The 15151-nt window shown below is 51.5% G+C and overlaps 1 protein-coding gene across 2 annotated transcripts in view; it reads left to right on the top strand.

The window, feature by feature from the left end:
* Nucleotides 1-15151, top strand: part of Col17a1 (collagen type XVII alpha 1 chain) — a 46210-nt gene that overhangs the window by 11535 nt on the left and 19524 nt on the right. For both annotated transcript variants that reach the window (NM_001415841.1, NM_001415840.1), the window contains exons 6-23: nucleotides 330-377; nucleotides 1646-1681; nucleotides 2632-2679; nucleotides 4194-4337; nucleotides 5596-5754; nucleotides 6368-6439; nucleotides 7770-7841; nucleotides 8775-8843; nucleotides 9746-9907; nucleotides 10244-10324; nucleotides 10744-10788; nucleotides 11910-12131; nucleotides 12615-12833; nucleotides 13113-13142; nucleotides 13485-13511; nucleotides 14317-14343; nucleotides 14450-14512; nucleotides 15034-15138. In NM_001415841.1, coding sequence (NP_001402770.1) covers nucleotides 330-377; nucleotides 1646-1681; nucleotides 2632-2679; nucleotides 4194-4337; nucleotides 5596-5754; nucleotides 6368-6439; nucleotides 7770-7841; nucleotides 8775-8843; nucleotides 9746-9907; nucleotides 10244-10324; nucleotides 10744-10788; nucleotides 11910-12131; nucleotides 12615-12833; nucleotides 13113-13142; nucleotides 13485-13511; nucleotides 14317-14343; nucleotides 14450-14512; nucleotides 15034-15138 — 1629 coding nt within the window. The remainder of the gene's footprint in view (nucleotides 1-329; nucleotides 378-1645; nucleotides 1682-2631; nucleotides 2680-4193; nucleotides 4338-5595; nucleotides 5755-6367; nucleotides 6440-7769; nucleotides 7842-8774; nucleotides 8844-9745; nucleotides 9908-10243; nucleotides 10325-10743; nucleotides 10789-11909; nucleotides 12132-12614; nucleotides 12834-13112; nucleotides 13143-13484; nucleotides 13512-14316; nucleotides 14344-14449; nucleotides 14513-15033; nucleotides 15139-15151) is intronic.

Here is a 15151-nt window from a genome sequence, read left to right as displayed (position 1 = left end):
AGTGGAGAAAACTCTGGACTGGGACTCGGTGGAGAAGGAGGGGTGGGAGGGGTAAGAGGCAGAGATGACAGGCTTTGCCATTGATGAAATAGGAGGAAAATCTGGAAATAGCCTAGGCTTTCAAATGCGTATTGGGTTCATGATGGTGCCCACAGTTGAAACAGGAAACTCTGGGAGGAAGGCCCTGCTTGGGTGAATTCTGCTAAGGGAATTCTCCTGAAACACTTCCAGTTATGGGGGGTCACACTGCTATAGCTGGCACCCCTGCGCACTAGGAGCCTTATGGAGGTAAGTAGCCATTTGTACTAAGTGGTCCATCTCCTCTCCAGGGAGCTCCAGTGGCAACTCCTCACCTGAGTATCCACGGAAGGAACTCGGTAAGCCCTCTCCTTCTTTTCCAGTGGAATGTTTTAACAGTGCATGGTGCATATGCATGCACACACTTGCACACATGCGCGCACACACGCGCGCGTGCACACACACACACACACACACACACACACACACACACACACACGCCTCAATGGTGGGATGCCGGGCAGGGATACCAGGAGCCCAATAGCTTCTTTAAAGAGTTTGGCTCCTGCTGACTTGCTTTCCACTCCACTCTGAAGCATCCTGAGGGTGACTGCCAGTCCCATTAGCTTGCTGTCAGCAGCATTTGCTCATGACACCATTAAAATAGTTAGCTGTTTATACAAAGTTCACACTAGGACACACACACCCCTAGGGCCAGCACTAACTGCAGGGGTCCTTCTTTCCGTGGGCTTCGCAGAGGCCACCGAGGAGGAGCAGCAGCCTCCGTGTGCAAAGGAACACTCCCCAGCTCCTCCATTGCTCCTTCCCAGGGCCCACATCACTCATGTACGCCACCCTAAGCTGTGTCTTCACTTGACCTTAAGTCTTTTCTCGATGTACAGAAGAACTGAGGTTACAGAGTGATTGTAATTTTCTGTATTTGCTTACCTTGGGAACATCAAGGCAGGCTTTAATAAAGATTTAGCAGTCATTGGGTCCGTTTGACAATGTTCTCAGCTGGTCCAAATGCAACGCACACACACACACACACACACACACACTCACACTCACACACACTCACACTTACACACACTCACACACACTCACACTTACACACACACATACTCACACACACATACACACACATACACTCACACTCACACACATACACTTATACACACACACTCAAACACATACATGCACACAAACTCACACCACACACACACTCACACTCACACACAGTTACACACACTCACACACACTCACACACACATACACACACATATACACTCGCACACACTCACACACACATATACACTCACACATAGTCACACTCACACACACACACACACACACACACACACACAGACCTCTATCTCTCAGACGCCATGCTCTAAGCATTAGCTAACTCAACATTTGCTCAGTTAAATCACATTGAAATTTTGCAAAAACATTATCTACCCCTTCAGCATCTGGGAAACATTTCTTCAGCATCTGCCATACAGAACTCCCCTACATCCCCCCCAACACCCCAGTCTAGATTTAGTCACTTTGAAAATATCTCCAAGTGTCAAAAGTATTCAGCATGCCAGAAACGTGCCTAAGACCATATTTCTCTCTTTCTCAGCCTCTTCTTCAACCAGAGGACGAAGCCAGACACGAGGTGAGGACCAGCACTGAATTCAGTTCAACTCACTCTGAGCAGTTAGTACGCACCAGCCTGGAGCCAGGAAGCCGAGCGCAGAATAAGAACACGTAGCATCCCCTTGAGGAGCCTCAAGCACTGATAGAGTCTTGGCCAACTCCAAGAGCATGGGAAGGGGTTATCTGATAATGACCTACTGGGCTCCAGTGACCGTCTGGACGTCACATTGGTCCTCACAGCTACCCTTCCAGATGTGCTTTGATTGCTAAACGAAAGCCCCTTTGAATATAAACGAAAGCCCCTCTTTTCCAAATTTTTGCAAGGGATAATTTTGTAAAGCCATCGTCTAAAAATGATGCAGGAGAGAAAGGCTCTAGGAGAAGCCACCCCAGCAGAGCCCAGAGTGGCCACAGGAGCCCTGTGTCAGGCTGTGCTAAAGGCAGAGTCCTTTGTGGGCTCAACATGTTCGCCGTGGCCAGGCCCACCATGCCTCACTATCATCAGGAGCTTAAGTTCAGGCTACCCAAGCCACCCACAGCTTTAGGGTGATTGCTAAAACACACCCACTCTCTAACCCAAGCTAATACTGTTAAGCTGCCGGCTTACGGACTTCCTGTTGTGATGACTAACTGAACTTCGGAGGGTTTAGAATTCTTTTGCCTGTACCTTAAATGAGCTGGGAGGCAGGAAGATGCTGGATGCTGAGAACTGGGAAGAGGGTGGTGATAGTGCTCGGGGCCTCCTGGATTTCGTTAAATCTCAGGTTCCCGGGGGAGGGGGCTGCACAGTTGGCAAGTGGAGTGGGAAAGGGACATCCCCTTTGTAGTGACACTGGGGTTTCCTAGTGAAGAACTGAGAAATCACAAAGTAGCCCAGTGAGTCATGCTGTGCTCAGAACCCAGGGTCCAGGAGAGTGTTGCAGACTCCTACATCCATAGCGTCCGTGTCTCTTCTCTCCCCTTCTACAGAGAGCGAAATTCGAGTTCGACTACAGAGTGCGTCGCCATCCACCAGATGTAAGTGGTCACTGTCCTGCCACCATGAGAGTGTCTAGGAAACAGAGTAAATCAGATACAAGTGCAGCACAGTGAGCGGGGAAGGGAGGTGGTTAGGGACTATATTGTTTTCTCTGTCTCTCTGTCTCTCTGTCTCTCTGTCTGTCTGACTCTGTGTGTGTGTGTGTGTGTGTGTGTGTGTGAGTGTGTGTGCATGTGTGCACACAATTGTACTCAGTCATCAAACATCCTTGAGGGCTTCCTGATGTGGGCCCCTGGGTTAGGGTCTTGAGCCAGGTTGCTGAGTAGGACATGCCCTCTGGTTAGTAGATCAGAGTCTAATGGGAAAAGTGGCAAACCACTCTCGACACCCGTAGCTCAGCGTTAAAGGGAGAACAGCCCAGCGGATGGAGACAGAGGCAAGGGCCAGAGAAACAGCCTTCCTATGCTAGGGGTTGACTGAGGAGAAACTGAACGGTGGGTCAGGGTTAGGGCCGGAAGACAGAGCTAGCTAGAGACCTCCCAAGGGCAGTTCTCTAAGGGGTCCCAAAGGAGGGTTCAGATGAGAGAAGCTTTGGGAACTGAAAAACGTGGGTTTCAGCTTCATTTCCAAGGTCAGAGATTCACCAGTTTCAACGCACTGGATACTTTAGATCCCCCTTGCCCTTGTTAGAGGCTCCTTGGCAACATTAAACAATCCTGACCTCACACTCACACACTGGGATTCAAGGACGAGGCATAAAAGAAGGAAGAGCTGGTATGTGGCCTAGGACCCTGAGCGAGTGAGGCTGGCCCCAGAGCTTGACACCTGGTCATAGGATCTGAGCCCCTGTCTAACCCTTTCTCACCAGAGCCCTTCCAGGCTTAGAGATGTTAATGTTGATCCCAATGGATGGAGCTTTCTGGGGAGAGAGGAAGGGCACCTCCCAACACCTGCTGTCTATCCATCTGCTTGTCCCCTGCTCATTGTCCTTGCCCGATACTCTCTTCCTTCCTGCTGGCCACTCCGAGGGTCACAAGGACCTGGTTCTCCTGGCTCACCTTGCTACAAATAGAACCATCCAGATGGACCTGAAACTAAAGCAGACACGAATGCAGATGAAGAGAAATGTTTGGATGTTATAAACCTCAAGTCCCTTTGACACTGACCGGCATACCAGGTCATCCAAGGCACCATATTCAGGAGAAGGACGATTATTAAACTAGTTTCTTAAAGAGCCTAGCTCTCTAACACCCCAAACCCAGTGTCTTCCAGGCACAGACACCTCTGCGGTGCCTAGTGAGGTCGAGTCAGGAAATACCTTCCAAGGACTCGGAGCTCCTGTGTTTATGGCTCTGTTAAGGTTACAAACTGTCAGACTTATAACAGTTATAAATTGACACGATTTAAAATTATAAAGCAAACAGAGAGTGTCCCCACAGAGGAGGCAGACAGCTGCCTCTCTGTTATCAGAGGGCATTGGATATTCGTTCCCTGATCTTTGGACTTAGGAAAGGGCCCTGGGCCTGATGGGAAAGTCTGGGGCTCTTTGCAGGGACAGAACTGGATGAAGTGAAGCGCTTGCTGAAGGGGAGCCGATCTGCCAGTGCCAGCCCCACCAGGAACACCTCCAACACACTCCCTATCCCCAAGAAAGGCACCGTAGAAACCAAAACGGTGACAGCGAGCTCCCACTCAGGTAAGCTTGGCAGCTCCAGTCTGCTGTGGAGGTCATGGGGACAATGTGGCAGGTGTGCCCTGAAGAACTTCCAGTTTTGCCAGAATGGGGAAAAATACTGAACTCCTGCTCTTTCCACACTGTGGAAGTCTGGGCGGGGCCTTCTCATCCGCCCACTTCGTTATCTTCTGAGGATCTGGTACCCAACTCTAAATCCTTGAGATCCCCCTCCAGCAGGTTCTGAGAGTGCTAGGTGTGTTGGTGGGGTTCCCCAAAAGAGACTGAGAGGAGAGTTGTACTGTTCTCGTCATCATCGGGAATGGAGCATTTATCCTGCGCCTACTGTGCGTCAAGCCTTGAGAGAAGGCTCTGTACAAGAGAGGCATAGTCGATGCCATGGAGAGGACAGGGGTCGCTGGGAAGCTGAACAGGATTCCAAGACTAGGGTCACATGGGACGAGGCATTCTCAGCACCCTTAATGGAGCGTGCGTCTTCCATGAGAGAAATGCTTCTTCGGGATGACAGAAAGAGGAGTCGGCAGAGCCATGGGCAGGGATGAGAAAAGAATTGACATCTTCTGTGCGTGTCTGGGAAAGTCTTGATACTGTGACCTTCCTTGTGTGACTTCCCTATAAAGCCAAGCCTCCAAGCATGTTAGCAACGGCCTGGCCAGCCCCCTCTCCCATGTAATAGGTAGAAATTGAAGATCTGTGAAAAGCCTTGTCATGGACAGAGTGCCTTCGGGTCTGGTTGACTCACAGAGATGCTTTAATGATCTAAGCAAGAAAGCTACTGCGAGGGGCTGGGGATTTAGCTCAGTGGTAGAGCGCTTACCTAGGAAGCACAAGGTCCTGGGTTCGGTCCCCAGCTCCGAAAAAAAAAGAACAAAAAAAAAAAAAAAGAAAGCTACTGTGATCGAGGAGTTTTGTTGAGTCCATACCCTGCATTTGCTAAGGGTGACTATGAGTGAACTACCCCTTGACATCTTTGAAAATATTGGGGCAGTAAGGGAGTTAGTTGTCCCCATTGATGGAGACAGGCCACCAAGAGGTAGGGGGGAGAAAAGCTTAGAAGACACTAATGCAAACCAATATTAAATCTCACCAAGAACTGGCAAGAGTTTTGCGATCTAAGAGATCACATCTTGACTTCAGTCAAAAGTAGAGTGACTGATAGGAGTTCTCAAGATATGGGACGTTCAGTGCTAAACTTAGGGAAGACCCAGCAGGGAAGAGTTCAAATCTCTCCCAGTGAAGTATGTGTGCGTTCTGTTCCCAGTGTCAGGAACCTATGATTCAACAATACTGGACAGCAACTTTCCCCCCCACATGTGGTCTTCCACCTTGCCGGCAGGGTCCTCCATGGGGACCTATCACAACAACATAGCGACCCAGAGCACATCCCTCGTCAACACCAATGCCTACTCAGCAGGATCAGGTAGGTATGCCGGCTGGGCTCGTCACCCCCACATGGGGACGGCTGCAGCTCTACTCTGCTAATGACGATCTCCCTTGTGGTATGCCATCCCTACAGTCTCCTGGGAGGGGCTTTTCACGGCCTACTGGCCAAGGCATATCACACCAGATGCCCGTTCATTTCAACCTTATCAACTAGAGTCTAGCAGGTAATTTTTGTAGAGTGAACATTCTAGATGGGATAGACATAATGGGAGAAAAGGGATCAGAAAAACGTGTGTCAATGAGTGTGAATTGATTGTGGGAGTCTTGAACAACTCAATCAATTTTCCGACACCCCACTCTACAAAATGGAGCCACTAACAAGAGAGCCATTAACTGGATCCACCTGTCTACTCCAGGTCTGGCCATCCAAAACCATCTTTGTCTAGGACATAAGATACCACAGGGTAAGCCTCTGGTTCTCTGCATCAAAGAGGGAGAACTGAATACTAAGGTTTTGGTTTTTTCTTCTAACAACAGAAGTGTAACAAGACACACAAGCCAGATCCCAGCATTTCTTCTGACCCTCCCAGAGTCTGAGCTTTTGCCTTGCCCTAAGCCTTATTGTCACCTGCTTTCTTTTCCCACTGTAGTCTTTGGAGTGCCAAATAACATGGCGTCCTGCTCTCCCACCCTGCACCCAGGACTCAGCAGCTGCTCCTCAGGTCAGAGCCTTCCACCTTCTCACCTTGGTTGTCCCCTTATGCTATTTTGAAAAGAGTTTATTTGTGTTTATTTCGTGTAAATGAATGTTTTGTCTGCAAGTGTATTTGCTCACCATTACCGTGAACTGCCTGTCGGGGGCAGTAGAGGGCGCATGACCACCGGGAGCTAGAATCCATATATAGGCACTGAGAGCAGCACCAGTTAAGGCAGTCAAGACAACCCCCTCAGACATGTCCAGAGGCTGACTCGAGGTAGACAGTCCCTCACTGAGAATCTTCCCAGGTGATTCTAGATTACGTCAAGTAGGTAACTGGACAACCACAAGCCATGAGGTCGAAACTGAGGCAAGGATTTAGCAGGGTATGGTGATGCACGCCTTTGGTCCCAGAACCCCTGAGGGGAAGCAGGTAAATATTGAGTTCAAGACCATATTGGTGTACACAGTGAGTTCCAGGGCTGTATAGAGATACGCTGACTCAAGAGGGGGTCTTCAAATAAACCGCTTTAAATAAAGCCCAGTGGTCGTTTTTACGGTGTGCCAACCGGGCCATTGCCCCTGTGCAGACCTGGGGTTAGAGCAGGAGAAGGGGCGTGGCGGTGTTCAGTTCCTGCTTCCAACTTGCCTGCTCCTTAGTCGGAGTAGAAAACACCCAGCCCACAGGAAACACAAAGAGAATCCTGTAACACAACAGGAAGTAAGTGAGTTTGTAAAGAATAAGGTCTAAGAGGCCTTCCTGAAGGCAGTGGGCTTAAGAACTAGGACAAGATAGGACATTAAGCCCCACGCTGCTGGGGAGAGTTGATTTCATAGGCTTCCTCTGGGCTGATCAGACGGCTCCCGAGCCACCTTCCCAGGTTAGCCAGCTTATCGGTGCTATCTTGCGGTGTTATCTCTATGGTGTGTCTCAAAAGTGGGTGGGGGACCGGGGGTTTCAGTGCTTGAGTCAGAAGGGTTGAAAGGGAAGGTGGAAACCCTCCATGTTAGTGTTTCTCAGCTCAGGTGTCTGTGTTCAGTTCCCACACTGTGCACCAACTAGCTAGCCATAGAGAGCTACAGGAACGGGATATTTTAGGATTTCGAGGGAGGCTAATATTTGGCACCGCTGCTATGAAGGCACATGGCTCTTTCCCTGAAACAGTCATTAATAATGCTTACTCTGGATGGGAAATGATCACGTTACTAAGAGCAATGAAAACCAGTAAAGTTTTACAGTCTGCCAAAAAGAGTTCCCACGAAAATGATCTGGGGTGTGGGGTGGGAGGGAGGGGGCTCCAGGAGCCTTCGGACACCTGGGGAATCTCCTTATCTATCCTCCGTCTCTCTCACAGTGTTTGGCATGCAGAACAATCTGGCCCCCTGCTCTTCTGTCCTCTCCCATGGCACAACCACGGCTTCCACAGGTTGGTAGCGCAAGAACTGGGAACTGACAGCCCTCAGAGGCTACAACCTACCACAAACCTTTTTACAAACAGTTGAAAGGACCGAGTGGTCTTTTTCCCACCCATAAAACACAGCCCTCAGGGGCTGGGGATTTAGCTCAGTGGTAGAGCGCTTGCCTAGGAAGCGCAAGGCCCTGGGTTCGGTCCCCAGCTCCGAAAAAAAGAACCAAAAAAAAAAAAAATCCTTTCATAAAACACAGCCCTCCCTCCGAGCCTAGAGAGGCCAACTTTTATCCCTCACCATCTCTGGTATGAGTAAAATACACAGGGAGCCTGTAAACCGAGCCCCTCACCCTGCGACTCCTCGACTTCTCCTTCCCACACATCCCTCAGCCCAGCAGGTCAGGGCAGTGGTCTCTTGAGCTCACAACTCACTTTTCTGCAGCCCACTGCCACACAAATAAATCTTAGTGATCGTTTTTACGGTGTACCACCCGGGCCATTGCCCCTGTGCAGACCTGGGGTTAGAGCAGGAGAAGGGGCATGGCGGTGTTCAGTTCCTGCTTCCAACTTGCCTGTTCCTTAGTTGGAGTAGAAAACACCTAGCCCGCAGGAAGCACTAAGAGAATCCTGTAACACAACAGGAATTAAGTGAGTTTGTAAAGAATAAGGTCTAAGAGGCCTTCCTGAAGGAAGTGGGCTTAAGAACTAGGACAAGGGGGTTGGGGATTTGGCTCAGTGGTAGAGCGCTTGCCTAGGAAGCGCAAGGCCCTGGGTTCGGTCCCCAGCTCCGAAAAAAAGAACCAAAAAAAAAAAAAAAACTAGGACAAGATAGGACATTAAGCCCCACACTGCTGGGGAGAATTGATTTCATAGGCTTCCTCTTGGCTGATCAGACGGCTCCCGAGCCACCTTCCCGGGTTAGCCAGCTCATTGGTGCTTTCTCTCCTGCAGCATATGGTGTGAAGAAAAACGTGCCCCAGCCACCCACTGTCACCAGCACCGGCGTGTCCACCTCTGCCGGTGAGTACTAGTACCAGCTTCGAGGGCCCAGGCTGGCACACAGAAAGAAGTGCTCTGGTAGAACACATGGTGTCCTAGAAGAGAGGCGAGAATCCGTGCGTGGTCTGGGACCCACAGACACAGCTCACCCCAAAGGTCTCTTGGATGTCTCTACAGAGATGAGCACTCCCTTGGTGTCCTCCCAGGAGCAGGAAACTCCACCCCTCGCACCTGCCTACTGTCTGTTACACCCCAGCCACCACACTTATCTGGGAGCTGTTGGCCTTCTCCTATCACGTGATAAACCTACACGATAGGTTTGTCAGAGGCAGGGAGCCCAAAAGGAGCTGCCAGCACCTCACTGCTTTCTACAGAATCTTTATCAGTTTGAGTTCACTCCCCACACAACAAGCTGTTTCTTCCAGTGCTTAGATCCTGGTGGGTCACCTCCTAATCAGAAGTTCACTCATTCAAATTAAAATTTTGTGGACAAGACTCGTGGGGAGAGCAGGACAATCCAGGGAGGTAGAGCAGATTAGAAATACACAGTACACCAGACAGTTCCAGAGAATGACATGGTCCCCAAGCGAGCAAGTGATGTGGTAGACATGTGGTCCATGCACGAGGGGGTAGAGCGCTAGCATAAGGCTGCCCAGGATGACACAACTCTATCCAATTAGTTTAAGAAGGGCCTAGCTGGTGAAGGAGACCTCTACAAAATCAAGGAAGACCTTATGCCTACAGGTAGGGAGATAGCCCCATAAACCAGTCATCCAGCGCTGCTGATGTTGGTCTAACCTCATGATAGCCAGACCTAGCCGGTAAGATGCTTCGTAGCATCACTGTCTAAGAGACCAGGAGCACCCCCATACACGCTGGCGAACCTCCTTTCCTCCCCCCTCACCCACTTCTGTCCTCTACAGCCTGCACCACCAGTGTCCAGAGCGACGACCTCTTGCATAAAGACTGCAAGTTCCTGATTCTGGAGAAAGACAACGTGCCCGCCAAGAAGGAGATGGAGCTCTTGATCATGTCCAAGGACAGTGGGAAGGTCTTCACTGCCTCCCCCGCCAGCATCTCTTCAAGTAAGCCAGGGCGCAGGCAGAGCGGGTGGTGTGCGCTTCAGAAGTGCAGGAGGCCCAACACTCTCACAAGGTGGTTTGAACCGGTTGAGTCATCAAATCATAGGGATCTCACTTTGATGGGGAAAAAAAACTGACTGGACATGCCTGGAGTGCAGAGAAGCCAGGAAAACTTGAGTGCTCCCACAGGGAGTCTATGGGCAACAGGAGGCTAGCCACAGCCCCCAGTGAGGGAGATTAACCCAGGAAAATTAGACTAATTTCCTACTAGGCTGACCTTGGTCTTCCCAGGGAGAGTGGGGGGAGAAGAGACCAGATTATCACCAGCTCTCTGCACAGCTTCTTTTTCAGAGGACACCCTGAAAAAGGAGAAGCAGGCTGCGTATGCCGCTGACACATGTCTAAAGGCAGATGTGAACGGTGAGACAAATCCGACCCTGTCCACCTGACGTCAACAAAGTTGCATCTCATTGCTTTGTCTTCTGGGACCATAACACTGATGTGGGGTCAAGTGACCTCACCCAAGAGTGTTAGGAATGTAGAGACTTACTGGGTGGGAAACTGCAGTTTTAATATGGGAATGGGTGTGTGTGTGTGTGTGTGTGTGTGTGTGTGTGTGTGTGTGCACGTGTGTTGGGTACACTGTGTGGGATGCATGTGTGTAGGGGTGCATGTGTGGGTGTACAGGTGGAGGGGGTCACATGTGGGCATTCACTGCATGGGGTTTCACGTATGGGGGTGCACATGTATGAGGGTGAACTGTGTGGGGTACACATGTACATGCTTGTGTGATCTTCCACTCCTCGTGATCAGCTACAAACTTATGTATGTGCTTCTAGGAGACCTAAACACTGTGTCTACGAAGAGCAAAGCCATCTCGGCAGGTGAGTAAGAGTGGGGGGCCCTGCTGTGGAAGGATCTGAGGGTCCGGCCATGGTTAGCAGGGCAGACGATAGTGCATGTGAGGTGTTCAGGTCAGGCCTCCTAAAGGCCAGAAAGTAAGAAGGCTAGAAAGGGAGTCGACAGGCTGAGGGCTGTGGGTAACCACGGAGTCACAAAGACGATGTTTCCCAGGCTCCAACTCCTAACCGTCAGCCTGTGTGATCCCTGAGGCCCAGAGTCTCCCACCAGAATAGGCTAACAGGACAGGCCCAAGATGGTGCTGTTCCCCTGCGGTTTCGTCACCTCCTCCCCAGCCTTGGGGGAGAATGCATGAAGTTCCCATCTCCCTAAGAGAACTGCCAGCTTTACCTTTTGAAGCGTGTTCTTAGGTTCACGGTGCTAAGTGTATCTCCAAAGTACTGTGGGAACCACAGGCACGGTCAGTGAGGCACAGCGACCAGAATGTGCCGGTTTAGGCTTAATCAGATGAAGGCGTTGGGACAGATGTGTGTGGCACTCTCAAACAGTGAAGATGTATTAAAGCCAGCGCTGTGGGCTGAGTCCTCCGATGATTTCACTCCGTAACCCGTTCTATGAAGCAGGTCTTCTTTGAACCTCGTTTTATAAGGTGTCAGGGTCACACAGCCAAGTCTAGGGTTTTCAGACTTACTCTCCAGCCGTAACCCTGTGTTCATGAAAAGTTGCATGCACGTGATTTCAAATCATCCTCCTCCTCCTCCTCCTCTTCTTCCCCTTCCCCTCCTCCTTCCCTCCTCCTCCCCTCCTCTTCCTCCTGCCCTCCTCTTCTTCCTCCTTCTCCTCCTCCTCTTCTCCTCCTCCCCTCCTCCCTCCTCCTCCTCCCCTCCTCCTCCTCTTCCTCCTCCTCTTCTTCCTCTTCTCCCTCTTCCTCTTCTTCCTCCTCCTCCTCTTCTCCTCCTCCCCTCCTCCTCTTCTCCCTCCTCCTCCTCCCCTCCTCCTCCTCTTCCTCCTCCTCCTCTTCCTCTTCTCCCTCCTCCTCTTCTCCCTCCTCCTCCTCTTCCCCACATGACGTTACCAATTCTAAAGGCAGATAGATAGGCAGGAGCTCCCTGCCTTCAATTCTCTCTTCCTGTTTCTTCCTCAGAAAACCACAGCTACGACCGAGGTGTCGGTGGTGGCAGAGGCAAAAGCGGAGTCGCCGGCGGTGGTGGTGGTGGTGGCGGCGGCGGCAGCGGCGGCGGAACATGGGGGGCTGCACCTGCCTGGTGCCCCTGCGGCTCCTGCTGCAGCTGGTGGAAGTGGCTGCTGGGCCTGCTGCTCACTTGGCTGCTGCTGCTGGGTCTGCTCTTCGGCCTCATTGCCCTGGGTAGGTGTCAAGGCCGCCAAGCCTCTAGTCCCCAGCCCCTCTACCCTTTCCTAGGGATGGGAAACCACAAGTGGTCCTGAGTGTTGGGTCCACGTGGCTGGAGCTCACAAGCGTGAACCCAGTACAGATCACCATGCAGAACGCTGGGAGTCTAAGGTCCCAGGCTCCTTCACGGGTGGCCTTTAATAGGGCCACACTGCCCCGTGGTATTTCTGCCTGAGCAGTTAATCTCTTTCCTTGCTACCACCTCTCCACCTCCCAGAGGAAGGAGAACCAGCTTTGTTTGACTCGGTTCCGGTGGTGACAGGGCCAGGGTTCCTTGAGGTTCAGGAGGACATTGGTCACTATCGGCCACGAGGATTGTCTCTGCATCCGTATTGCTGGAATATGTACCCATGGGTATAAAGAAGGCCCCCAGACCCAGAGCCCCAGAGCAAGTGCCAGACTCAGTCCTCAGGGATGGCTCACGTGTGTCCCTCACAGCGGAGGAGGTAAGGAAGCTGAAGGCCCGCGTGGAGGAGCTGGAAAAGACCAAGGTGCTATATCATGACATCGTCAAGACGGACCGAAGCAGCAGGGACCGCCTCCAGGGTGAGGCACCCAGCCTGGGACCTGGATTAAGCAAGGCTGAAATGGACGACTACGGCCAGGAGGCCATCTGGCTGTTTGTAAGGAACAAGCTGATGACAGAGCAGGAGAACGGTGAGAGCGGGCTAGGGACAAGGCCAGGGAGCCCAGAACACTGGGTTTGGGTGGCCTTATGTCTGTCCTGGGGACACTACTCAGCCTCTCTCCCCCTCCCATCCTGTCCCTCATTACTCTAAGAGGCAAGAGGGAACTGGGCTGGGACTCCATTTTCACTGTGGGAAAACTGAGTCCAGGAGAGAATTGTTCAAGATCATTGAATGACAAGGGGGCGGAGGCTATGTTTCTAATGGCTAGCAGGTATGTGTGTGTCTCAAGATTCACTCTTTCTTGTAGGAAATCTCAGAGGAAGTCCTGGTCCAAAAGGTATTGGAATGGCCCGCCCTTTCCCCTGTTCTTAGTCCGGGAAGGAAGGCATGTTTCCCTGGGATTGGAATCTTTTTCCTCTGTCCAAACGGAAAAGTGTGGATACCACCTAACTGTCTGTCAGAAGGATCTGCAGTCAGTCAGACATCACAGCAGGGTTGGAAGCCTAGGCACCACACAGGAGAAGCCTAGTGGTCTGTGCCTGTGTGTCTGGCAGGGCTGCAGGGGTCGGCCTCTCCCTTTGATATGTGGCTCATATGTTGTCAGACCTCTGTGAAACACGGGCGTAAAAGTGGTTCTTGGTTATTGCACGATCTCACAGTATCGTCTTTCTGGTTTTAGGTGACACGGGGAGTCAAGGACCTAAAGGTAAATATTCCAAAGACCTTAAACACTGGGGAGGTGAGGGGTTAAAGCAAGCAGGAAACACCTCAGGCTGAGAAAGAAGATTTAACCAGCTACAATCCTCACCTGCTGGAAGAGGAGGTACCTGGTCCCACCGGCCCTTGCTGACACAAAGCAGCTTCTCTTGCCTAATTTCACTGGAAGTCTTACGAACTCTGGCGTGGGAAGGAACTACCCAGAGACTCTGGGCCCTTCCCAGTGGACATGGGCCCAGGAACCTTCTGTCTTCACCCCCAGGGGTTCTGCACTCAGGGGTGCCGTACCTAGGAAGCCCCATTCCAGGAGAAAGATTTCCCCTCTGACCTGACTCTGTTCTAACTCACTTCCCAAGAGATCCCAGGCAGGAACTGGGACCCTCCTTTGTCAGTCCTTCACTCCCGTTTGTCTCCTTCATGGTTCCCACACACGTCCAACTTCAGCACACACCCTGGCCCCCCACTTAAGTCTGCCTCCCAACGCCTGCAAGCCCACACTCCTCCTGACCCTACGTAGGATGGGAGCTTGGTGCTTCTGGAGCCTGATATGATGTCAGGTAAAGGGCAGGACTTCTGAATGCATCTGAACTTCAGAAAACCATCCAATTTTCTCTATAATTATGTCCCGGACAACTTATGGGGCCTAAGGATACAAGAAAGTATCTGCGGTTTTAGCAATTTGAATGGAACTGGATGTATCCGCTCCCGAGATCCCCATGTGAATCCTGCTAGTGGCTCCTCATGGGACAGGGCCAGTTCTCCATCTGACATCTCCTTTTCTTTTGTCCCCACAGGAGACCGTGGCCTTCCTGGGATCCCAGGTGTGTAACCTGCAGTGATCTCTGGTGCTGTTGGTTTGGGTGCGCTCAGTCCTAGCTGCCAACTTCAGGAGGAAGCACAGGCTGAGATCTTCTTTTACACCCACAGGTACCCCTGGGCCCCTGGGCCACCCCGGCCCGGAAGGACCAAAGGGACAAAAAGGCAGCATTGGTAAGAACCCCCTTTCCTAAGCGTTCATTTCCTCCTCGCTCTTAAGCATCCATTCAGTAGACCCTGTTTTAGAAGACAGCAGCAGAAACTACAACAGAAAAAGACAGAGAGCTGGACATGGAATTTGAAAAAGGAGAGGGCACAGTAGGCATACACCTAGGGACACATTCAGAACAGAGGGGACAACCGAAGCCAAAGCCCTGGAAGGTAGATGAGGGGGCTGGAAGCTGAAGAGGCAACGGGAGCGGCTAAGGGCAGCAAGCAACATACGACATCAAGGCTAAACCGGTGCAAAGACAGTTTGCCTCCTGGTGAACTGAGAAGGAACTTACAGATTTGGGGCAGAGGCAGGATGTCAGATACCCACAGGGTCACTCTGGTCCTGGGTTGAGCCAGGCTGCAGAGGAAGAGAAACAATAAAGGTCTAGAAGAGGCACTGGGCCATCGTTCTGCTGAGGAGGGGTTGTCTGTGGGCCATGGCATGGGACCCTAACTGTGAGGTTGACTATTCCCACCTTTAGGAGATCCAGGCATGGAAGGACCCATAGGCCAGAGAGGACTAGCAGGCCCCATGGGACCTCCTGGTGAACCTGGGCCTCCGGGGTCTGGAGAGAAAGGAGACAGAGGTAAGACGTGATG

The sequence above is a fragment of the Rattus norvegicus genome, chromosome 1 (genome assembly GCF_036323735.1).
Source record: "Rattus norvegicus strain BN/NHsdMcwi chromosome 1, GRCr8, whole genome shotgun sequence".
NCBI lineage: Eukaryota > Metazoa > Chordata > Mammalia > Rodentia > Muridae > Rattus > Rattus norvegicus.
The sequence above is the reverse complement of the archived record's forward strand: the minus strand, read 5'-3'. Positions and strand labels throughout refer to the sequence as shown.